The sequence below is a fragment of the Salmo salar genome, chromosome ssa01 (assembly GCF_905237065.1).
Source record: "Salmo salar chromosome ssa01, Ssal_v3.1, whole genome shotgun sequence".
NCBI lineage: Eukaryota > Metazoa > Chordata > Actinopteri > Salmoniformes > Salmonidae > Salmo > Salmo salar.
The window spans coordinates 138,180,691-138,206,683 of NC_059442.1; the positions used below are offsets into that span (position 1 = coordinate 138,180,691).

General features: G+C 42.8%; 1 protein-coding gene and 1 pseudogene across 1 annotated transcript; both read left to right on the top strand.

Annotated features, from left to right (window-relative positions):
- The first annotated feature begins 487 nt into the window (after positions 1-487).
- LOC106563376 (general transcription factor 3C polypeptide 5-like) lies at positions 488-10,760 on the top strand (annotated as a pseudogene).
- An 8,687-nt stretch (positions 10,761-19,447) lies between these two features.
- LOC100136561 (bile salt-activated lipase) lies at positions 19,448-25,969 on the top strand. The gene is made up of 11 exons (XM_014132669.2): positions 19,448-19,544; positions 20,990-21,140; positions 21,318-21,437; positions 21,602-21,799; positions 22,092-22,222; positions 22,801-22,908; positions 23,003-23,117; positions 23,335-23,521; positions 23,787-23,987; positions 24,105-24,314; positions 25,688-25,969. Exons 1-11 carry the CDS (start codon positions 19,479-19,481, stop codon positions 25,851-25,853), a joined length of 1,653 nt encoding a protein of 550 aa, XP_013988144.1. The 5' UTR covers positions 19,448-19,478; the 3' UTR covers positions 25,854-25,969.
- Positions 25,970-25,993: the final 24 nt, after the last annotated feature.

The window sequence follows — 25,993 nt, forward strand, 5'->3', positions numbered from 1 at the left end:
TAAGTAAGCATTTCACTGTTAGTCTACACATGTTGCTTACAAAGCATGCGACAAATACATTTTGATTTGAACTGCACTTAAAAATAAAACATTCTTAGATTTTTCTCAGAGCTCAGAAATGATGCTCAGAAATAATGCGTTTTAAGCATTGTTATGGACTTAGTACATCCAATTTTGTTGTTTTCTATTTAAAAAAGTGTGACTTTGAGAGCAAAAACCTGAAAAAAAGAAACAAATCTGAAACCTGTGATTTTCTGACTCTGTTGGCAGCCTCATTCATCTATTTCAATAGTAGGCCTACTGTTAGTCTACTTGCACAGTACAGCTTGGATTGGCCTGACTGTGAAAGACCACTATTGGATTTATAATTTTAGGTAATTCAGAGTGTATGTCAATGTTTCTCACAAAATCTTTCAAACAGAGCGCCTTTCCTTCACCGGGCAGGTTGATTGGGAAATTTGACAAAATTATAGTATACCCACTTCTTCAGGCACCACTACACCAATGCTCCCCTAGTCTGTTTTTTTTTTTTTTTTTTACTAATAAATAAAAGGGAAATCTGAGGACTATACCATTTTAGAACCTTGGATGTCACAGACAACGTGGTCTCAGAGCATTTCATATTATTCTGTACGTAAATCCGAGAAACTACATTTTGTATGGTATGTATTAATCCATCATCCACTTTGTATGATATGTTACAAATTGTAATTCGTATGATATGTTATGTATTGCAATTCATACACTATGTGCAATAATTCAATTTACCCTTGCACTCTTTCTAAACAACGCATTTTTTTTTTTTAAATGGCAAAGTGTAAAGTCTACCAAACGCCTTCCACTCAGTTTTTTAACAGATTCTAGTTTTGGTAACAAAAAAGTCTACGGAGATAAAATGTTTCACAGATTAAAGAATTAGCAGAATGTCGGCAAAAATCCATATGGTCCATCTATTCCCACTTCCGGCAACTGGACTTCCTCTCATCACCATATTTGATAGTGAGTGGAAACGCCAACCGTGTGCTTAACATTTATACATCCGGTTACATATCGGGCTCATTGTTCTATGTGGTTTATCCTTGTAGCTAGTCTGGCTCTCTACTGTCCCCTTTTGTCTTAAAATTGCTTTACACACTTTAGGTCTAGTCGAGTTCTAGCACGAAATATTACCTCTTTAACACAATTGTTCGATTACACTTGGGGTTTTATTTTAACAAAATAAACTATGGTCTGACATCAAACATACTAATAGGCCTACAGCTACAATTGCTAAATTCATCCAGGTCTAACAATTCTCAATATTTGGTCGGAACTTTAAACACGTCCAATTGTTTCCACCCGTAGGAGTTTATTGGTTGAAATGTTTGAATTGTATACAAACCAGAAAAACACAATTCTATCTGTGAATTGTGTTGCTAATTAGCCAGCATAAGGGCATTCAAATAACATACTCAGCTCAAACGGTGAAACTTATTTCTCCAAAGGTGAGATGGCAGCATCGGGGCTGGACGACTTGAATTTTACAATGAAAGCGATAACCGGCACGCGCCGGTCAGGCTCGGGCAGCGCAGGCGATGAAGCTACCACTGTCGGTGGGTGCCTGGGAACTCGGCGACTCTTCCCCTATCACAGGACAATAGACTCGTTTGTGTGGAATATCCAGGGATTATCTCCAATGTGGACAATATGCTGGAAACTATTGGGGGTATACAAGAGGTGTCCAGGGTGAGCAACCTACACACGTCAATCAACGCATGCGCGACTAGTCAATCACTTGATAGCTGTTACTCAGCTTGCAATGTTTATGGATGTATAGCTAGCTAGTCCTGATGGGCTATGTTATAATTCACACCGTATTCGTTTACTGTACTAACTGACGTGATATTGTTGCAGGGATGGCTGACTTCCACTATCTTGCGGTGCATTCAGCATACATCCCTCTACAATAAGATACTTTTGCGTAAACCAGAGAATAATGAGTTCTTTGAGCAGCCTGTGCCCCTCTTCATTCCTCCACCCATCTTCTCTCGCCTGGACAGTGCTGTGGACTACAGTTACCGACCTGAAATCCAACACAAGTAAGCATGGACACTGGGGCAGGTGTGTGAGCAACACTACACACAGTTTCACCCTCATCACAGGTAGTGTGTTAAGCTCAGAAAAAAATATGCTAAAGGACATCACCATGTTATGTAGTGTGTCAGCAGTAATGCATTAGAATTCCCCCCCCAATAACGTTACACAATGACGTGTTCAACAACAGGAGCAAGACAGGAAGCCCGTTATAAAGATGCAGGTGCTAATAGATATGGCCATTGGTGAACCCATAGGGGTGCCATGCAAATATCTGTCTGTATTGATGAATATTAGCTAAATCATTGTGAACTTGTCTTCCGTGCAGAGAAGGCTATTGTCCCCCGACAGTATCCAGGAATAATCTGATTGGTTTGAGTCGAGCCCGTCGGCCTCACAACGCCATCTTCCTCAACTTTGACGACAAGAATGTCTCCACGGAGCCCCTGGAGGCTGCCAAGTTCAACTGGAAGAGGGTGTGTGTTCACCCAAGTGACATAAAGGCAGAGGAACAATTAATAAGGTCAGTAAACTTTGCATTGGGCTTCTGAGGTTGTTACTCTGTTACTTTTTCACAAGCTGATGTGAAGTCTGCATGAACCGGTCACACACAAGGGATGATGTTTTCACGTTTAAAAAGTTGTAGTATTATTGTTTAACCTCTATGGAATCGGTGTCCCTAAAGCGGGACGGTTGTTGCTAACGCGCGCTAATGTGATTAGAATGATGTGTCCAATTAACAGTAGCTATTACAGTGAAAAAAATACCATGCTATTGTTTGAGGAGTGGAAAACAACAACAAAAATTATCACGGCAACTGTTTTGATACATTCACCTCTGAAGATAAATAATGTACTTATATTCAGTAATCTTGCTCTGATTTGTCATCCCGAGGGTCCCAGAGATAAAATGTAGCGTAGGTTTGTTTGATCAAGTCAATTTTTATGTTCAAATGTAGGAACTGGGCTCTACAGTTTGACCCCTCTGCTGTACACCCACCCCGCCCGGCCATCTAGATGTGTGACAGTTAGTGTATAAGCCAATGATCGATCATGTGTGACATTCCTGGGAGTGTGTAAACCTACATTTTTTAATTACCATAGCATTTCTGTATGTTTTCTATAGTTATGTACTTGGAACTGTATCAATTGACCAATTCGGCACATTTGGGCAAACTCCTGGCAGACTTGATACAAAATATGTGCAGTAATGTAATTCTTCCCTGGATCAGTCTGAAACTTTTCACACACACACACACTGCTGCTATCTGGTGGCCAAAATCTAAATTACACATAGATTCCAATCTGAAAGTATGGCCTTTCTCTTGCATTTCAAAGATAATGGAACAAACCCAAAAAATAGAAAACACATGTTTTTTTTATTGTATTTTCTTTTACCAGATCTAATGTGTCATTCTCCTACATTAAGTTCACATTTCCACAAACTTGAAAGTGTTTTCTTTCGAATGATATCAAGAATATGCATATACTTGCTTCAGGTCCTGAGCTACAGGCAGTTAGATTTGGGTATGTCATTGTAGGCGAAAATTGACAAAAAGGGTACCATCCTTAAAAGGTTTAACACTGATGCGTTAATCACAGATGCAAAGGAACATAACTTTTTTTTCAGTTTGAGCCTTTCTTTTTTCTCCTAATGCTATTTCAAGACCGATGCGTTTACTTGAGTGTTAGCCCATAGGCTTGTTTGTATTTTATCTCTATGATTTAGCCTATACTCTTTACATCTCCATATACAGATGATGTTCCTACAGTATATGCCCATGGAAAATGTACACGTATAAAGTCTTACTTAATAATGTTGCGTACATTTCTTTGATGTCCCCTCTGTGTTATCTTTTCCCAAACCACACTGTGTGTAGATGTTTGAGAGCCGGCCCATCTGGTCCCGGAACTCGGTCAAGGCCAACCTGGGCATCCACCCTGATAAACTGAAGCTGCTGCTCCCTATCGTGGCCTACTACATGGTGAGGACATCTAGACTGCCAGTGGTATTCAAAGTCGGGGTAGTGGGAATTGCAATGGTGACGCCATGTAAAAAAAAAGTTGGATAATAATTAAGAGTATGGGACAATATACAAACTTTTTTTTAGATAATTTGAAAGACAATTTGAGTAAATGTAATTATTACTTCTCTCACTTTTGATGAAAGAAATTACATTTGAATGAATTGAAGGTTATTTGTTGACGTTAAAATTGAAACATACTGATTTTGACTTAGGGTTGTGTCAGGGTCCGCTGCAGTACCAAGCACGGTGAGGAGTGGTGGCAGGGTGGAGGTTTGGTTCAAACTAATCGTAAGGGACTCTATACAATTTAATCCTACAGTCTTTGTTAATACAGTCCTCATGCTTTGTTTTATGAGACCCTGTCTGTTTCCCCCCTTGTGACTGTCTTTAAGATATACTATAAATGACATGCCAGTGAAGGCTAAGAGGACCACGTTCAACTATACCCTGCCAATCACACTCAACAAAGCAAGTGAGCAACTGGGCATGTGGGTGTGTGTGAGACTGTGTGTGTGTGTGTGTGTGTGTGTGTGTGTGTGTGTGACTGTGTGTCTTAGTGATGATTATCTAGCTAATGTCCCTATTTGTTGTACAGTTCCCCAGGCTGCTAATGTTACAGATTTAGCCCCGAGGGCCCTGCTGGGGGACATAACGCTAATATAACCAGGTACCAGCTCAAGGTATTGGACCAAAGACTTCCCCACAAGTTACTCACACGCTCTACATGTTACACTGTACTTATTAGAATAATGACACTAATAAAACCTCACATGCTAACTGCCCTCTACCCTGTCTCCTGTTTGTCCAGGAGTCGTCGTACATATTTCGAGATGGGACCCTGCCCCCCCACAGGCAGATGTTCTATCAGCTCTGTGATTTGGACGTGCAGAGGTAGGATCCAACATGGAATAAGGGCGATTCCATAAGAGATTGGCCAAAGATATTTATTTACATTTTAGTAATTTAGCAGACGCTCTTATCCAGAGCGACTTAGTTAGTGCATTCATCTTATGACACCTTAACATTCATGATGTTAAGAAAAGGTTTCAAATGACATCAATAATGGCTATGTCTACTGAACAAAAATATAAATTCAACATGGAACAATTTCAATGGATTTACTGAGGTACAGTTCATATAAGGTAATTAGTCAATTTAAATAAATTCATTAGGCCCTAATCTATGGATTTCACATGACTGGGCAGGGGCGCAGCCATGGGTGGGCCTGGGAAGGCATAGGCCCAGCCACTGGGGAGCCAGGCCCAGTCAATCAGAATGTGTTTTTCCCCAAAAAAGGGCTTTATTACAGACAAAAATACTCCTCAGTTTCATCAGCTGTCTGGGTAGCTGGTCTCAGACAATCCAGCAGCTGAAGAAACCTGGGCTGGCATGGGTACACGTGGTCTGCGGTTTTGAGGCCGGTTGGACATACTGCCAAATTCTGAACATTCAATTCTCTGGCAACAGCTCTGGTGGACATTCCTGCAGTCAGCGTGCAAATTGTAAGCTCCCTCAAAACTTGAGGCATTGTGTTGTGACAACTGCGTATTTTAGAGTGGTCTTTTATTGTCCCCAGCACAAGGTGCACCTGTGTAATGATCAGGCTGTTTAATCAGCTTCTTGTATGATTTATATTGCCTGCGTATTAGCACCTCAGGTGGATGGATTATCTTGACAAAGAAGAAATACTCACTAACAGGGATGTAAACACATTTGTGGCCAAAATATGAGAGAAATAAGCTTTTGTGGGTATGGAACATTTCTGGGATCTTTTATTTCAGCTCATGAACATGGGACCAACACTTTACATGTTGTGTTTATATTTTTGTTAATGGGTAAGGCTAAAATGTCATGCATTTCCCAACTTTGGTCAATTATTTCTCAATAATCATTGTGGATACAGACTTCAAAGATATGCCTAACATCCTTCCCCCAAATGAACTTTCTATGGTAAGATTCAAAACATCAGAAATATCTTTGGGCCTATCTTGTTTGGAATTGCCCATAGAGTAGAAGTGGCAAAGATCTCTGCATTTTGTTGTCTGTTTGTTTCTAATGCTTCTGGCTCCTTGCTCCTGGCTCAGCATAAGAAACGTGGTTCATCGGAACGATGGCCAGGAGGAGGAGGAGTGTGACGAGAGGGACGGCTGGTGTCTCTCCCACACCTCTGATGACCTCCGAGATATCATGTCCTCCATGATCAAACAGGTCATCCGCGCTAAGAGGCCAGGTAAGACCTCTCTCTGTAACACCGACGTAGCACCCCTATGGCCAACCTGGCCTGGAATCAAACCAGGGAGTGGGTCAGAAACCAGTCCATGGGGAATAGTTATTTAAAACAGGTGTTGTTGGGTGTGGGTTGAAGTGCATGAGAATTTCAAAGACTGGGATAAAACTGTTACTAACAACCTGTTATCGCTTTGTCATTATGGGGTATTGTGTGTAGATTGATGAGGATTTTTTTATTTTATACATTTTAGAACATGGCTGTACTGTAACAAAATGTGGAAAAAGTCAAGTGGTCGGAATACTTTCCAAATGCACTGTATCTGGTGTTGAAGTGTTCGGATATTTTCCATGCCAGTGCTGTGCGTTTTCCATATGCTATGAGGTGCTAATAGTTTTTTCCCTACGTTTCTTTTCAGGGCTGATTTTATTTTAATATTACCACCCACCAGAATGTCATTGTTTATTAATCAGAAACACCTGCACAGTTCGTCTTCTACGCAGGCAATATAAATCGGGTCTGCAAATGTATAAAATTTCACTTATTTTTGCGTTAATCTGTATTAAAAATATACAGTGCCTTCAGAAAGTATTCGTACCCCTTGACTTTTTCCACATTTTGTTGTGTGTTACAGCCTGAATTTCAAATTGATTAAATGTAGATTGTTTGTCATTGGCCTACACACAATTAGTGCTGTTGCGGTGACCGTATTACCGCCACACTGGCGGTCACGAGTCATGAAAGCAATCAAATTCCACGTGACCGTTTAGTCACTGTAATTAGTCTTCTCCAAGCTCTGATGCTGCTGATGGTCATTAGTAGCCTAACAAACTCGCTAACTGCCTGGTACTCAGCACTCTATTGTCCCTCTAATCACTTTGACATCAATGCAAATGTATATTCGAAAATCTAATCAAACACTTCATGAGAGCTCATGTTGCACAACATTTCTATAGGCAATTGTGTGTGAAAACAGAGTGATGGCCTCTACTAAACAGAGGAGGATCCCATCATCTTTCTGTAGACTAGGCTGACTATATATATTTTTTCAACTTTCCTAATATTAAGCACATTGTTTATCGTTACAACAAGAGTATAGCCTACCTGGCTGGCATGAAAATGAACCACAGGAAAAGCATCCTCCATTCGCTATTTAAGTGCAGAGATTACATGTTATTTTTTCCGCTGCCCCTGTTTCGAGACAGGTGCATAATGGTCCATTCTAAATCAAAACAAATTACACACATATATTATTTAGTATATGTAAAGACAAGATTAATTCAAGAATAGTCTGATGGGTGACAATATTAGCCTATCACTTGTGAATTATATATTATCACTTGTGAATGACTCAGAGTATGCTATTCTTTTCTTCTGAAATAGACTACATTTTCTTCATATCATGCTGCTTTAGATCTGTCTAAAATAAATAGATTTATTGTGAAGGTGTAGGCTATATTACATTGATTTATTAGACTTTTTAAAATGTAGATCTTCCAAAGTTCTGCATCAGTGGCTTGTAGGAAGCCAGGAGATGCTAAATGTGTTTTTTGTTAATTAACTGTCAATTACCTTGAGACTGACAGTTATTTGCTAGACAATCACCATCTGACCAAATTTTGTGGCCGCCACAGCCCTACACACAATACCCCATAATGTCAAAGTGAAATTGTTTCTTTTTACAAATTAATTTACAAATGGAAAGCTAAAATGTCTTGAGTCAATAAGTATTCAACCCCTTTGTTATGGCAAGCCTAAATAAGTCCAGGAGTAAAAGTGTGTCTCACATAAGTTGCATGGACTCACTCTGTGTGCATTAATAGTGCTTAACATTTTTGAATGACTACCTCATCTCTGTACCTCACACATACAATCATCTGTAAGGTCCCTCAGTCGATTCAAGTCTTTTTTTAAAGCAGACATTGAATATCCCTTTGAGCAAGTTACTCTTGGATGGTGTATCAATACATCCAGTCACTACAAAGATACAGGCGTCCTTCCTAACTCAATTGCCGGAGAGAAAGGAAACTGCTCAGGGATTTCACCATGAGGCCAGTGGTGACTTTAAAACAGTTACAGAGTTTAAAGGCTGGGATGGGAGAGAACTGGATGGATCAACAACATTGTAGTTACTCCAAAATACTAACCTAATTGACAGAGTGAAAAAAAGGACACCTATACTGAATAAAAAATATCCCAAAACGTGCATCCTGTTTTCAATAAGGGACTAAAGTAAAACTGCAAAAAATGTGACAAACTTCATGTCCTCAATACAAAGCGACAAATTCACCTTTCAGCAGAACAATAATAAGGACAAATATACACTGGAGTTGCTTACCAATACGACATTGAATGTTCCTGAGTGGCCTAGTTACAGTTGACTTAAATCGGCTTGAAAATCTATAGCAAGACTGGCTGTCTTGCAATGATCAACAACCAACTTGACAGAGCTTGATTGAATTAAAAAAATAATAATGTGCAAATATTGTACAATCCAGGTCTTAGAGACTTACCCAGAAAGACTCACAGCTGTAATTGCTGTGAAAGGTGATTTTTAACATGGATGGACTCAGGGGGTTGAATACTTATGTAATCAAGATACATTAGTGTTTTTATTTTTCATGCATTTGTATTTTTATTTTTTACAAATGTTAGAATTTCTCTTCAACCTTGACATTAAAGAGTATTTTGTGTAGATCGTTGACAAAAAATGACAAATCCATTTTAATCCCACTTTGTAACACAACAAAATGTGGGAAAAATCAAGGGGTGTGAATACTTTCTGAATGTACTGTATATTTGGTAAAATTGCATGTGATATGATTGCATTTTGGAACCCCATCACCCCAAGATGAATGGTTTTGACCATGCTCCACTACTTTGATTGGTGCAACTAGAATCACAAGTGTCTATCCTATAATGAAAAGGCACCCGTGGAAAAAATTCCACAAACTTCTATTTTGTGCTGCTGTTACATTTGTATTGGTGTTTCGTGTCCGATGCGCTCAATGTGTTGTTCCATATAATTTGCGGCATGCGTCATGAGCAAAGTCATTGTAGCCCATCATTTCACTTCACTTAGCTTTGAGAAACATGGCATTAGTACGGGCTGACAACGCAGCGATCCCAAGTGTCGCAGTGGTCTAAGGCACTGCATCTCAGTGCTAGAGACTACAGACCCTGGTTCGATTCTAGGCTGTATCACAACCGGCCATGATTGGGAGTCCCATAGGGCAGTGCACAATTGGCCCAGCGTCGTTAGGGTTTGGCCGGGGTAGGCCATCATTGTATGTAAGAATTTATTCTTAACCGACTTGCCTAGTTAAATAAAATAGCCTGTTAGTAGCCTACCAAAGGTTGCACTGTGTCCATTACAATGTAGATAACGCATCTCTAGTCGAAACCACTTAATATTTGTCTATCCATATTACACTTATTTCTATGGCGGATTTGCGGCAGCAATTTTTGGAAGATGCCAAAACTGTAGAGAGAACAATAGATGGCAAAGTCAAAGATACTGGTTTCCCCTATCCATCTGTGGCAAAGTTTTCCCTAAATGCTTATGAAGAATCCAGCTCCAGAACAAGCCATAGTCTAGCCAGCTGGCTAATCCTTTCAATACGGTGTAGCAACAACTGACAACATTAGCTAGCTACGTAAGGTTAGTATGCTAGCTAGCTACACTGATAGCTGTCAGTGCCGTACTTGTTGTTATTTCTCCACTCCACACGGAAATCACCACCGTTGCCACCCCTAATTCGTGAATATGTATTAGCAGCCTGCATCATTCTTTGGAGGTGGAACATAAACGACAATTTCTGCTATAGGACAAGAATTACGTCTTAATAGGGCGTAATTCTCTGGTGGGGTTATTTAACAAATTAATATTTAAGTTTTGTCTATGACATCCATCATTGATACATTATACATGTGTTTTCTGTAGCACCATACCCTTCTGGGCCTGAAAGTTTTGCTACCAGGCGAAAGGCCCCAGAGAGTGGAGAAGATGGTGATGAGGAAGATGAGTTTCATCCCTCAGAGGGAAGTGACAATGAGATGGAGACAGAGATGCTGGATTATATGTGAGAATGGAAGCTGTCCATACCTACCCTGACAGAAATGGACTGTGGAATTGTACAAACTTGCTTCATTCACTGTAAAAACATACAATTGTGTGTATTTTGTTATGTTTCCAAATTAGTGTCAGTGAATATGTTTAAAGGGAAACTTCATGTTCATCTCCAGCACCACCCCAACATCAAGTATGTGAAAATGGTGTGTTTCTATGTTTTGTTATGAAGAAGATACAGTTGAAGTCGGAAGTTTACATACACTTAGGTTGAAGTCATTAAAACTCGTTTTTCAACCACTCCACAAATTTCTTGTTAACAAGCTTTAGTTTTGGAAAGTTGGTTAGGACATCTACTTTGTAGATTTTTCCAACAATTGTTTACAGACAGATTATTTCACTTATAATTCACTGTATCATAATTCCAGTGGGTCAGAAGTTTACATACACTAAGTTGACTGTGCCTTTCAACAGCTTGGAAAAATCCAGAAAATGATGTCATGGCTTTAGAAGCTTCTGATAGGCTAATTGACATAATTTGAGTCAATTGGAGTTGTACTTGTGTATGTATTTCAGGCCTACCTTCAAACTCAGTGCCTCTTTGCTTGACATCATGGGAAAATCAAAAGAAATCAGCCAAGACATCAGAAAAACAATTGTAGACCTCCAAGTCTGGTTCATCCTTGGGAGCAATTTCCAAACGCCTGCAGGTACCATGTTCATCTGTACAAACAAGAGTATGCAAGTATTAACACCATGGGACCACGCAGCTGTCATACCACTCAGGAAGGAGACGCATTCTGTCTCCTAGAGATTAACGTACTTTGGTGCGAAAAGTGCAAATCAATCCCAGAACAACAGCAAAGGACCTTGTGAAGATGCTGGAGGAAACAGGTACAAAAGTATCTATATCCACAGTAAAACAAGTCCTAACTGACCTAAGACGGAATTGAAAAACTGAGTTTAAATGTATTTGGCTAAGTTGTATGTAAACTTCTGACTTCAACTGTAAGTGTTTCCAATGACATCAGCGGTGTGCATCATGCGATTTTTGACCAATTGTGAGTAGGCATCGCCTACTAATTGGTTGTCATTGGAAACACTTATCTTTCTCAATTTTTACCATAGAAATGGGTTGTTTTCACATGATATTGAGGTGGTGCTGGAGATAATATGAAGTTGAAAAATTGGGAAGTTTCCCTTTTAGGTTGAGCAGTGATCTTTCCCTTTATTGTCCACAATGGAAAGATCAATTGAGGAGAAGTGTATCAGTTATCAATAAGCTATCAGTTGGGTAGCTTATCTGGCTGTGCACATAACCATAACCAATGGAAAAAGCTACACGAAACACACCTCAAAAAATCTGCTATCTAACTCGGTCACCGTGGATATTTCAGTCCATGCTCAAGGTCGCATACATTGCCTTCAAAAAGTATTCCCACCCTTGACTTTTTCCACATTTTGTTTTCTGACCACCTGAATATGAAAGGTATTACATTGAGATTTTATCATTAATCGACACCTAATACCCCATAATGTCAAAGTGGAATTTGGTTTTTAGACAAATGAACAAAAAATGAAAAGTTGAAATGTCTTGTGTCAAGTATTCAACCCAATTTATATAGCAAGCCTAAATAAGTTCAGGAGTAAACATTTGCTTAACAAATCACATAAGTTGCATGGGCTCACTGTGTGCAATAATAGGGGTTAACATGATTTTTATGATTGACTACCTCATCTCTGTACACCACACATACAATTATCTGTAAGGTTCCTCAGTCGTGTAGGTAATTTCAAACAGATTCAACCACAAAGACCAGGGAAGTTTTCCAATGCCTCACAAAGAATGGCACTGATTGGTAAAATACAAATTTACACTGAATATCCCTCTGCGCATGGTGAACCTGTTAATTAGGCTTCGGGTGGTGTATCAACACAGTCACTACAAAGATGCACGTCTTTCAGAACTGTGTTGCCGGAGATATGATGGTGATTTTAAAACCGTTACATAAACTCAGCAAAAAAAGAAACGTCCTCTCACTGTCAACTGCGTTTATTTTCAGCAAACTTAACGTGTAAATATTTGTATGAACATAACAAGATTCAACAACTGAGACAAACTGAACAAGTTCCACAGACATGTGACTAACAGAAATGGAATAATGTGTCCCTGAATAAAGGGGGGGGGGGTCAAAATCAAAGGTAACAATCAGTATCTGGTGTGGCCTCCAGCTGCAGTGCATCTCCTCGTGGACTGCATCAGATTTGCCAGTTCTTGCTGTGAGATGTTACCCCACTCTTCCACCAAGGCACCTGCAAGCTCCCAGATATTTCTGGGGGGAATGGCCCTAGTCCTCACCCTCCGATCCAACAGGTCCAAGACATGCTCAATGGGATTGAGATTCGGGCTCTTCGCTGGCCATGGCAGAACACTGACATTCCTGTCTTGCAGGAAATCACACACAGAACAAGCAGTGTGGCTGGTGGCATTGTCATGCTGGAGGGTCATGTCAGAATGAGCCTGCAGGAAGGGTACCACATGAGGGAGGAGGATGTTTTCCCTGAAACGCACATTGTTGAGATTGCCTGCAATGACAACAAGCTCAGTTCGATGATCCTGTGACACACCGCCCCAGACCATGACGGACCCTCCACCTCCAAATCGATCCCGCACCAGAGTACAGGCCTTGGTGTAATGCTTTTTCCTTCGACTATAAACGTGAATCCGACCATCACCCCTGGTGAGACAAAACCGCGACTCGTCAGTGAAGAGCACTTTTTGCCAGTCCTGTCTGGTCCAGTGACGGTGGGTTTGTGCCCATAGGCGACGTTGTTGCCGGTGAGGACCTGCCTGACAACAGGCCTACAAGCCCTCAGTCCAGCCTCTCTCAGCCTATTGTGGACAGTGTGAGCACTGATGGAGGAATTGTGCCTTCCTGGTGTTACTCTGGCAGTTGTTGCCATCCTGTACCTGTCCCGCAGGTGTGATGTTTGGATGTACCGATCCTGTGCAGGTGTTGTTACACGTGGTCTGCCACTGCGAGGACAATCAGCTGTCCGTCCTGTCTCCCTGTAGCACTGTCTTAAGCGTCTCACAGTTCGGACATTGCAATTTATTGCCCTGGCCACATCTGCAGTCCTCATGCCTCCTTGCAGCATGCCTAAGGCATTTTCACGCAGATGAGCAGGGACCCTGGGCATCTTTCTTTTGGTATTTTTCAGAGTCAGTAGAAAGGCCTCTTTTAGTGTCCTAAGTTTTCATAACTGTGACCTTAACTGCCTACCGTCTGTAAGCTGTTAGTGTCTTAACGACTGTTCCACAGGTGCATGTTCATTAATTGTTTATGGTTCATTGAACAAGCATGGGAAACAGTGTTTAAACCCTTTACAATGAAGATCTGTGAAGTTATTTGGATTTTTACGAATTATCTTTGAAAGACAGGGTCCTGAGAAAGGGACGTTTCTTTTTTTGCTGAGTTTGTGTGTGATTATATATAAATAATCTAGTGTCACAATTCCTGACATTTAATCCTAGTAAAAATTCCCTGTTTTAGGTCAGTTAGGATCACCACTTTATTTTAAGAATGTGAAATTTCAGAATAATAGTAGAGAGAATGATTCATTTAAGCTTTTATGTCTTTCATCACATTCCCAGTGGGTCTGAAGTTTACATTCACTCAATTAGTATTTGGTAGCATTGCCTTTAAACTGATTAACTTGGGTCAAACGTTTCGGGTAGCCTTCCACAAGCTTCCCACAATAAGTTTGGTGAATTTCAGCCCATTCCTCCTGACAGCTGGTGTAACTGAGTCAGGTTTGTAGGCCTCCTTGCTCGCACACGCTTTTTCAATTCTGCCCACAAATGTTCTATAGGATTGAGGTCAGGGTTTTGTGATGGCCACTCCAATACCTTGACTTTGTTGTCCTTAAGCCATTTTGCCACAACTTTGGAAGTATGCTTGGTGTCATTGTCCACTTGGAAGACCCATTTACATTTACATTACATTTAAGTCATTTAGCAGACACTCTTATCCAGAGCGACTTACAAATTGGTGGATTCACCTTATGATATCCAGTGGAACAACCACTTTACAATAGTACATCTAAATCTTTTAAGGGGGGGGGGTTAGAAGGATTACTTTATCCTATCCTAGGTATTCCTTAAAGAGGTGGGGTTTCAGGTGTCTCCGGAAGGTGGTGATTGACTCCGCTGTCCTGGCGTCGTGAGGGAGCTTGTTCCACCATTGGGGTGCCAGAGCAGCGAACAGTTTTGACTGGGCTGAGCGGGAACTGTGCTTCCTCAGAGGTAGGGAGGCGAGCAGGCCAGAGGTGGATGAACGCAGTGCCCTTGTTTGGGTGTAGGGCCTGATCAGAGCCTGAAGGTACGGAGGTGCCATTCCCCTCACAGCTCCGTAGGCAAGCACCATGGTCTTGTAGCAGATGCGAGCTTCAACAGGAAGCCAGTGGAGAGAGCGGAGGAGCGGGGTGACGTGAGAGAACTTGGGAAGGTTGAACACCAGACGGGCTGCGGCGTTCTGGATGAGTTGTAGGGGTTTAATGGCACAGGCAGGGAGCCCAGCCAACAGCGAGTTGCAGTAATCCAGACGGGAGATGACAAGTGCCTGGATTAGGACCTGCGCCGCTTCCTGTGTGAGGCAGGGTCGTACTCTGCGAATGTTGTAGAGCATGAACCTACAGGATCGGGTCACCGCCTTGATGTTAGTAGAGAACGATAGGGTGTTGTCCAGGGTCACGCCAAGGTTCTTAGCACTCTGGGAGGAGGACACAATGGAGTTGTCAACCGTGATGGCGAGATCATGGAACGGGCAGTCCTTCCCCGGGAGGAAGAGCAGCTCCGTCTTGCCGAGGTTCAGCTTGAGGTGGTGATCCGTCATCCACACTGATATGTCTGCCAGACATGCAGAGATGCGATTCGCCACCTGGTTATCAGAAGGGGGAAAGGAGAAGATTAATTGTGTGTCGTCTGCATAGCAATGATAGGAGAGACCATGTGAGGATATGACGGAGCCAAGTGACTTGCTGTATAGCGAGAATAGGAGAGGGCCTAGAACAGAGCCCTGGGGGACACCAGTGGTGAGAGCACGTGGTGCGGAGACAGATTCTCGCCACGCCACCTGGTAGGAGCGACCTGTCAGGTAGGACGCAATCCAAGCATGGGCTGCGCCGGAGATGCCCAACTCGGAGAGGGTGGAGAGGAGGACCTGATGGTTCACCGTATCAAAGGCAGCAGATAGGTCTAGGAGGATGAGAGCAGAGGAGAGAGAGTTAGCAGTGCGGAGAGCCTCCGTGACACAGAAAAGAGCAGTCTCAGTTGAATGACTTGGATCAAGAAGGTCATTCTGAGAGAGATAGCAGGAGAGCTGGCCAAGGACGGCACGTTCAAGAGTTTTGGAGAGAAAAGAAAGAAGGGATACTGGTCTGTAGTTGTTGACTTCGGAGGGATTGAGTGTAGGTTTTTTCAGAAGGGGTGCAACTCTCGCTCTCTTGAAGACGGAAGGGACGTAGCCAGCGGTCAAGGATGAGTTGATGAGCGAGGTGAGGTAAGGGAGAAGGTCTCCGGAAATGGTCTGGAGAAGAGAGGAGGGGATAGGGTGAAGCGGGCAGGTTGTTGGGCGGCCGGCCGTCACAAGACGCGAGATTTCATCTGGAGAGAGAGGGGAGAAAGAGGTCAAAGCACAGGGTAGGGCAGTGTGAGCAGGACCAGCGGTGTCGTTTGACTTAGCAAACGAGGATCGGATGTCGTCAACCTTCTTTTCAAAATGGTTGACGAAGTCATCCGCAGAGAGGGAGGAGGGGGAGGAGGATTCAGGAGGGAGGAGAAGGTGGCAAAGAGCTTCCTATGGTTAGAGGCAGATGCTTGGAATTTAGAGTGGTAGAAAGTGGCTTTAGCAGCAGAGACAGAAGAGGAAAATGTAGAGAGGAGGGAGTGAAAGGACGCCAGGTCCGCAGGGAGGCGAGTTTTCCTCCATTTCCGCTCGGCTGCCCGGAGCCCTGTTCTGTGAGCTCGCAATGAGTCGTCGAGCCACGGAGCAGGAGGGGAGGACCGAGCCGGCCTGGAGGATAGGGGACATAGAGAATCAAAGGATACAGAAAGGGAGGAGAGGAGGGTTGAGGAGGCAGAATCAGGGGATAGGTTGGAGAAGGTTTGAGCAGAGGGAAGAGATGATAGGATGGAAGAGGAGAGAGTAGCGGGAGAGAGAGAGCGAAGGTTGGGACGGCGCAATACCATCCGAGTGGGGGCAGAGTGAGAAGTGTTGGATGAGAGCGAGAGGGAAAAGGATACAAGGTAGTGGTCGGAGACTTGGAGGGGAGTTGCAATGAGATTAGTGGACGAACAGCATCTAGTAAAGATGAGGTCAAGTGTATTGCCTGCCTTGTGAGTAGGGGGGGAGGGTGAGAGGGTGAGGTCAAAAGAGGAGAGGAGTGGAAAGAAGGAGGCAGAGAGGAATGAGTCAAAGGTAGACGTGGGGAGGTTAAAGTCACCCAGAACTGTGAGAGGTGAGCCATCCTCAGGAAAGGAACTTATCAAGACGTCAAGCTCATTGATGAACTCTCCAAGGGAACCTGGAGGGCGATAAATGATAAGGATTTTAAGCTTGTAAGGGCTGGTAACTGTGACAGCATGGAATTCAAATGAGGAGATAGACAGATGGGTCAGGGGAGAAAGAGAGAATGTCCACTTGGGAGAGATGAGGATTCCAGTGCCACCACCCCGCTGGCCAGATGCTCTCGGGGTATGCGAGAACACGTGGGCAGACGAGGAGAGAGCAGTAGGAGTAGCAGTGTTATCTGTGGTAATCCATGTTTCCGTCAGTGCCAAGAAGTCGAGGTGCTGGAGGGTAGCATAGGCTGAGATGAACTCTGCCTTGTTGGCCGCAGACCGGCAGTTCCAGAGGCTGCCGGAGACCTGGAACTCCACGTGGGTCGTGCGCGCTGGGACCACCAGGTTAGAGTGGCAGCGGCCACGCGGTGTGAAGCTTTTGTGTGGCCTGTGCAGAGGGGAGAGAACAGGGCTAGACACACATAGTTGACAGGCTACAGAAGAGGCTACGCTAATGCAAAGGAGATTGGAATGACAAGTGGACTACACTTCTCAAATGTTCATTGAAAGTTAAGCTTACGTTGCAAAAATTTTATTGACTAAAATGACGAAGATGATACAGTACTGCTGGCTGGTGAAGTAGGCTAGCTAGCAGTGGCTGCGTTGTTGACTTTGTTTGAACGTGTAGCTGGCTAGGTAACCTCGATAGTTTCAGTACTACACCTTATCATGATACAAAAGCAACTATGTAGCTAGCTAACATAGCACTAATCAAGACGTTCCTTTGTAATGTATGTAGTTTCTTTTTGTGACCAAGCTTTAACTTCCTGACTGATGTCTTGAGCTGTTTCTTCAATATATCCACATAATTTTTCTTCTTCATGATGCCATCTTTTTTGTGAAGTGCACCAGTCCCTCCTGCAGCAAAGCACCCCCACAACATGATGCTGCCACCCCCGTGCTTCACGGTTGGGATGGTATTCTTCAGTTTGCAAGCCTCCCCCTTTTTCCTCCAAACATAACAATGGTCATTATGGCAAATCAGTTCTATTTTTGTTTTGTCAGACCAGAGGACATTTCTCCAAAAAGTATGAGCTTTGTCCCCATGTGCAGTTGCAAACCGTAGTCTGGCTTTTTTATGGCGGTTTTGGAGCAGTGGTTTCTTCCTTGCTGGGCGGCCTTTCAGGTTATGTCGATATAGGACTCGTTTTACTGTAGATATAGATACTTTTGTACCTGTTTCCTCCAGCATCTTCACAAGGTCCTTTGCTGTTGTTCTGGGATTGATTCGCAGTTTTTGCAAAGTACGTTCATCTCTAGGAGACAGAACGCATCTCCTTCCTGAGCGGTATGACGGCTGCTTGGTCCCATGGTGTTATACTTGCGTACTATTGTTTGTACAGATAAACGTGGTTCCTTCAGGCATTTGGAAATTGCTCCCAAGGATGAACCAGACAGGAGGTCTACACATTTTGTTTCTGAGGTCTTGGCTGATTTCTTTTGATTTCCCCATGATGTCAAGCAAAGAGGCAGTTTGAAGATGGGCCTTGAAATACATCCACAGGTACAACTCCAATTGACAAAACAAATACATATATATATATTTTACCTTTATTTAACTAGGCAAGTCAGTTAAGAACAAATTCTTATTTTCAATGACGGCCTAGGAACAGTGGGTTAACTGCCTTGTTCAGGGGCAGAACGACAGATTTGTACCTTGTCAGCTCGGGGATTCGATCTTGCAACCTTTCGGTTACTAGTCTAACGCTCTAACCACTAGGCTACGCTGCCGCCCCCATGTCAATTAGCCTCTCAGAAGCTTCTAAAGCCATGACATAATATTCTGGATTTTTCCAAGCTGTTTAAGGGCACAGTCAACTTAGTGTATGTAAACTTCTGACCCACTGGAATTGTGATACAGTGAATTATAATTGAAATAATCTGTCTGTAAACAATTGTTGGAAAAATTACTTGTCATGCACAAAGTAGATGTCCTAACTGACTTGCCAAAACTATAGTTTGTTAACAAGAAATTTGTGGAGTGGTTGAAAAACTAGTTTTAATGACTTCAACCTTAGTTGTTTACATACACTATCTATATCTCTCTCAGGGTATTCAAATCTTACCCTACGAGGTCCAGAGCCTGCTGGTTTTCTTTTCGACCTGATAATTGCACCCACCTGGTGTCCCAGGTCTAAATCAGTCCCTGATTAGAGGTGAAGAATGGGGAAAAACAGCAGATTTGAATTTGAGGGTTATAGACACTAGTATACATGGTCATCTTGAATCAGTTGAAAAATAGACATTTCATCTACTGTACCAGAGCCCACCATGGAATCTACTATGACAACGTCCCTCCCAAGTTAATTTTTCTCTGTTACCATCTGTCTGGGTAGAGGGGAAGATACGTGGTGGTCACTATGACTCAGGGTAATGGACATTGTGAAACCCTGGCTGGAACAGAACAGATGGGAGTGGTCTCCTGTATAAAAGGTGTGCTTACAGGTGTCTCTGGAGCAACATGATGAAGACACTGGGTATTTTGGTTGCCTCTGCCCTGTTCCTGGGGTCCGCCTCGGCCGCCACTGTAAGTCCATTTTAGTTTATTTGGTGTAATTAAAGAAATATATATTTTTTCTTCTGAAACCCATTTCCAAATATGATATTTGTTAATAATGTAGGTGTTTTAATGTAGCTATAATGTTTTTTTTTTAACTATCTGTGGTTTTGATCCCCTTGTAGAGGTAAAAATGATACAGTAGAAATATACAGTGAGCTTAAAGTATTGGAACAGTCACAAATGTTTTGTTTTGGCTCTGTGCTTCAGCACTTTGGAAGTGATACAATGACTATTAGGTTAAAGTGCAGACTGCCAGCTTTAATTTGAGGGTATTTTCATCCATATCGGGTGAACCGTTTAGAAATTAAGGTTCCCCCATTTTAGGGGACCAAAGGTATTTGGACAAATTGACTTGTGTGTTCAAGTAATAAAAAGTTAATTCTTTGGTCCCGTATTCATAGCACGCAATGACTACATCAAGCTTGTGACTACGAATTTGTTGTTTGCATTTTCTGTTTTGATTGTGTTTCAGATAATTTTGTGGTAAATAATGTACTGTTATTTTTTTGTCACTTTTATCCATGATTACAGATTATCCTGAATCAGTCGTAAATAATGAGTGAGAAAGTTAGACTCGCGTGTCATACCCCCAGGACATGCTAACCTCTCATTTTACAATAACGGGAGGTTAGCAGGGGGGTGTATCTGTTATTATCTATTCTTATTTATAATAAAAGTAACTCAAATGCCAATACATTATTTTCCATTCATTTCTATGGGTCACAAAAATATCTGAAACACAACCAAAACAAACAGCAAATGCATCCCACAAATTTGTAGAGTCACAAGCTTGATTTAGTCATTGTGTGCTATGAATATAAGACCAAATACTTTCTAATACTTTAATACACAAATAAGTGAATTTGTCGTAATACCTTTGGTCCCCTAAAATGGGGGGACGATGTACAAAAAGTGCTGTAATTTTTTAACTGTTCTCCCGAAATGGATGAAAAAACACTCAAATTAAAGCTGATAGTCTGCACTTTAACCTCATGGGCTTTATTTCAAATTCAAAGTGGTGTAGCATAGAGACAAAATATACAAAAAAATATGTACATTTCCCAATACGTTTGGACATCACTGTAGTTTCACAAATAAAATAGGCTAAATATGAAATTGTTTATACTAATAAAGTAACCAATAGTGAAACACAAAGGGTTAAGAACTTCACCTGCATTTGTAGTCGCACTGCAGGTTTTTTGACATCTTTATCAACAGGTTGATAAGCAATGTGAATTCAACAGCTGAACACCTTTTTTGCAACCGTTCACTAATAAAAAAACACAACAATGACACCACTACATGCATAAAACACTGAATACATTTGTGCATAATAAAAACAGTTTCACACTTGCATATATTACTGAATATGTAATGAGTTGGTATCTGCTCTTTTGGGTGTGCATGTGTAGCTTGGAGTGGTGTACACTGAGGGAGGCATGGTGCAAGGGAAGAAGGTAAATTCTGATGGACTCCTCCGCACCATGGATGTCTTCAAAGGAATTCCCTACGCTGACAAGCCCGGCGTTTTTGAGAAGCCCAAGCGTCACCCTGGATGGGATGGTGGGTAACAAATAACAAAATGCCTCCGATGTCCATCCATAAGGCAAGGAAAATAATTGAGTAATACAGAAGCAGATTGTAAAATAAATATTGGACAGCCGTATTGGACCATATCAGACCTTAGCCTTCCTAACACTCATCTCAGTTGACTGTGATTCTCCCTGTGTCTCCTTCCAGGTGTTCTTAAGGCTACAGAGTTCAAGCCGAGGTGCATGCAGCTGAACCTGCTCCAGTCTGACACCCGTGGCCAAGAGGACTGCCTTTACCTGAACATCTGGGTCCCTCAGGGCCTCAGTGGTATGTAACATGCACCTGTGTCTTTCACCCACACCTGTCACAAGAGTAGGACGTCTTTATCCACATATCAAAACATCATACAGTATGGTCTGCTGATGTTTAATAATAATATAACTATGGTGTAATTCTACAAATGTATTGAAATATATCTCCTCCCTTCCTAGTTTCCACTGGGCTGCCAGTCATGGTTTGGATCTTTGGAGGTGGTTACCTGGTTGGAGGCTCTATGGGCGCTAACTTCTTGGATAACTATCTGTACGACGGGGAGGAGATTGCAAACAGGGGCAAAGTTATCGTGGTGACTCTTGGATACCGTGTGGGCACCCTGGGCTTCCTCAGCTCTGGAGATGCCAGCGGACCTGGTAGGTATCAACCAAGGCTTTGCCTGGCTGGCTAGGTGGGTGGTGGGTGGGTGGCTTTGGTATGATCTGTGCCGCATCAGCTGATGTATGACATTGACCTTTTCTTTATGTAGTAATTCTCAGGTGACTGAATCCACTATATGATAATACTGAGTAAGAATACGGTGTTCATCTAACCTTTAATCATCAACTGGCTCTATCAGAAACTTTTGCCATTGTGTGGGAGCCAGATGTACAATATGTTAGTAGGGAGAGTACTGCTGCTGGCTCACAGAGCTGTCTTCCATGTCAGGTAACTATGGTTTGTGGGACCAGCACGCTGCCATTGCCTGGGTGAACAGGAACATCCGGGCCTTCGGAGGAGACCCCAACAACATCACCGTCTTCGGAGAGTCTGCCGGCGCTGCTAGCGTCAGCTTCCAGGTGTGGGACTAAGAAGAGAACTAACAGTTTTAATACAGAGCTTTCAGGGCAAAGGTAGTCATGTCGAAGTACAAAAAAGGCCAGTACAATGATGTTTCTTCAGTCTCAATGTTATATACTCTTCATTATAATATCATTATTATTCAGTGTCTTCCTGTCATAAAACATACGTTTACTGTCACAGTGTGTAGTTTCTGGTAACTCGTGTCTATGACATTAGTTTACCACATTTGATACGTTTAACAATGAGAACAGGGAGACTTCTAATACCTTATTCTGAACCATGATGTCCTGTACAGAGTGATGGTCAGCTGAGTTCCTGAGACCTCTGTGATCTAATAAACAGGGTGATGGAAAACACTTGTACTTTAGACCATTTTAAGTTGTACCTTTTTGGATTGTTAGATAGAGTATATGTAAGCATTAATCAGGTTGCTCCTGTTATGATTGTAAGTAAAGATACTGTAGGTAAGGATATGGCTTTCGTCTTGGGTCCTCCGTCCACAGTATTAGCAGATTAGCAAATGCAGAAAATGCAATGTACTAATTTGAGTTTGAATGTACTTTATGCCACACAGACGCTTTCTCCCCATAACAAAGGGCTGATCCGCAGGGCCATCTCCCAGAGTGGAGTTGCTCTCTGTCCCTGGGCCATCAACCACAACCCCCGTGCCTTTGCAGAGATGGTATGTGTACTTCAGTAACATTGGGGGGGTATGAAACTGACAGAGATGCATGTTGGTTGTTAAAGGGTGGTCTCATCCTCCCCTCTCTCTTTAGGTTGCTGGGAAGGTGGGCTGCCCCACTGATGATCAGATGATGGCCTGCCTGAAGCTCATTAACGCTAAGGAGCTCACCCTTGCCGGTACCCTGTCCCTGGCTGGTTCTCCCTCCAGTGAGTATTCACTGAGGTTAATATAAGGGGCTGTGGCACACTTTGAGAAAGATGCTAAGGAGGTTGTGGTTTGCATGCATTGATGCCTGTATAGATGAGCATTAGCCTGACGCTCACATATATCTCCTCAGCCCACCATTTTACACAGGAATTTGGTGATGGCCATGTCCTACCCATAGCGTTAAAAGGTATGTCTTTCTCTGCCTGCCTCCTCCAGCCCCCATAGTGGACAACCTGGCCCTCTCCCCAGTGATCGATGGGGACTTCCTGCCTGATCACCCAGGGAACCTGTTCCACAACGCTGCTGACATTGACTACCTTGCAGGGGTCAACAGCATGGATGCCCACCTATTCACTGGATTGGATTTACCCGCCGTCAACAAGCCAATCGCTAACCTCCCTCTGTGAGTGACTTTGGGCTGATTGGTTACCTGGGAGGAGGAGGGTACTCTGTTCAGTGTTGGCCATGTGCATTGTGTAGCTTAAATGGGACCGCAGATGTACCCACAAAGCATTTTATAGAAGCAACCAAGTCTAACTAACAAGTAGGAATAGAATAAAACGTATTAAAAAGAATAGGGTTATCAGTTTGGGCAGGTCCCTAACACAGTTGACTTAAGAAGGGGTTGTTAGATCTCTTGAGACTAATCTCTCACTTCCTCACTGCAGGTCAGATGTGAAACTGCTCCTGGGTTCTTTGACGAAGAAGGGAGAGGCCTCTATCAATAGCGCTTTCGCAGAGTACACGGCAGACTGGGGAGATAAGCCCAGTCAGGAGACCATTAAGAAGACTGTTGTTATGATCGAGACTGACTACGTCTTCCTGGTTCCTACCCAGGCTGCTCTTTATCTGCACGCCTCCAATGCCCAGTGAGTCTACCTCCTTGTTACTCTAGCACAGCCCTTCTCCCCCAGTATGTGCTGCTTCCTATCCCAGCGTCACATATCGGATATCTAATCATTCCCCCTCTCCTTGCCCTATCTTAGATCTGCACGTACCTACTCCTACCTGTTCTCAGAGCCCAGCCGCATGTCCGGGGTAGTCCTACCTTTCCCCAGCTGGATGGAGGCTGACCACGCTGAGGACCTGCAGTTTGTGTTCGGCAAGCCCTTCACCACGCCCCTGGCATACTGGCCCAAGCACCGCAATGTCTCCAAATACTTTATCGCCTACTGGACCAACTTCGCCAGGACCGGGTAAGAAGAGCTGCAGAGCAATCATATACAGTAAACACACCCTGTGCGGGATAGATATATATACAGTATCAGCCAACGTGTGGGCACACCTACTCATGTACATTGTAGAATAATAGTGAAGACATCAAAAGTATGTAATAACACATATGGAATCATGTAGTAACCAAAAAAGTGTTAAACAAATCAAAATATATTTTAGGTTCTTCAAAGTAGCACTCTTTGCCCTGATGACAGCTTTGCACACTCTTGGCATTCTCTCAACCAGCTTCACCTGGAATGCTTTTCCAACAGTCTTGAAGGAGGTCCCACATATGCTGAGCACTTGTTGGCTGCTTTTCCTTTACTCTGCGGTCCAACTCATCCCAAACAGTCTCAGTTGGGTTGAGGTCGGGTGATTGTGGAGGCCAGGTCATCTGATGCAGAACTCCATCCCTCTCCTTGGTCAAATAGCCCTTACACAGCCTGGATGTGAGTTGGGTCATTGTCCTGTTGAAAAACAAATGATAGTGCCACTAAGCGCAAACCAGATGGGATGGCATATCGCTGTAGAATGCTGTGGTAGCCATGCTGGTTAAGTATGCCTTGAATTCTAAATAAATCACTGACAGTGTCACCAACAAAGCACCCCCACACGTCACACCTCCTCCTCCATGCTTCACGGTGGGAACCACACATGCAGAGATAATCTGTTCACCTACTATGTGTCTCACAAACACACGGAGGTTGCAACCAAAAATCTCATCTGGACTGATCAGACCAAAGCACAGATTTCCACCGGTCTAATGTCCATTGGTCGTGTTTCTTGGCCCAGGCAAGTCTCTTCTTCTTATTGGTGTTCTTTAGTAGTGGTTTCTTTGCAGCAATTCGACCATTAAGGCCGTATTCACACAGTCTCCTCTGAACAGTTGATGTTGAGATGTGTCTGTTACTCTGAAGCATTTATTTGGGCTGCAATTTCTGAGGCTGGTAACTCTAATGAACTTATCCTCTGCAGCAGAGGTAACTCTGGGTCTTCCTTTCCTGTGGCGGTCCTCATTAGTGCCGGTTTCATCATAGCGCTTGATGAATTATTCTGAAGAATATCAAATTTGTTTAACTCTTTATTTTTTTTATTTTTTTTTACTGCATGACTCCATATGTGTTATTTCATAGTTTTGATGTCTTCACTATTATTCTACAATGTAGGAAACAGTCAAAATAAAGAAAAATCCTTGAATGAGTAGGTGTGTCCAAACTTTTGTGTGTGTGTGTGGCAATTTAAAAGATAATACCATTTCAAATTCTAAAGTGATATTATCCTCAGGAAAACGATGATAAATCGAATGTTCTCACCATTGTTTTTCTTACCATCCTCAACCCCTTTCCCACCACAGAGACCCCAACAAGGGGGAGTCCAATGTGCCTGTGACCTGGCCTGCATACACCACCTCTGGGCAAAAGTATCTGGAGATCAACGCCAAAATGAACAGGAACTCCGTCCATGAGAAGATGAGGGTGCGCTTTGTGAACTGGTGGTCTAACACCCTTCCCTCCATCTGAGGTAGTTCTCACTGAGCACAGGCTCCCTGATGCGTAATTGACATCGTGCTACATTCACAGCTATACAGGTTGGTCTTGTTATTTCACAAATAAATGCAAGGCTACTAGTACCACCAGAGGATTTCTGATTGTAACAATTT

Coding starts and splice junctions, on each gene's coding strand:
- LOC100136561 (XM_014132669.2), top strand. CDS start 19,479: ATGATGAAGACACTGGGTATTTTGGTTGCCTCTGCCCTGTTCCTGGGG. Junction 22,909..23,002: donor CCCGTGCCTTTGCAGAGATG/GTATGTGTACTT, acceptor CTCTCTCTTTAG/GTTGCTGGGAAGGTGGGCTG. Junction 23,118..23,334: donor CCTGGCTGGTTCTCCCTCCA/GTGAGTATTCAC, acceptor TGCCTCCTCCAG/CCCCCATAGTGGACAACCTG.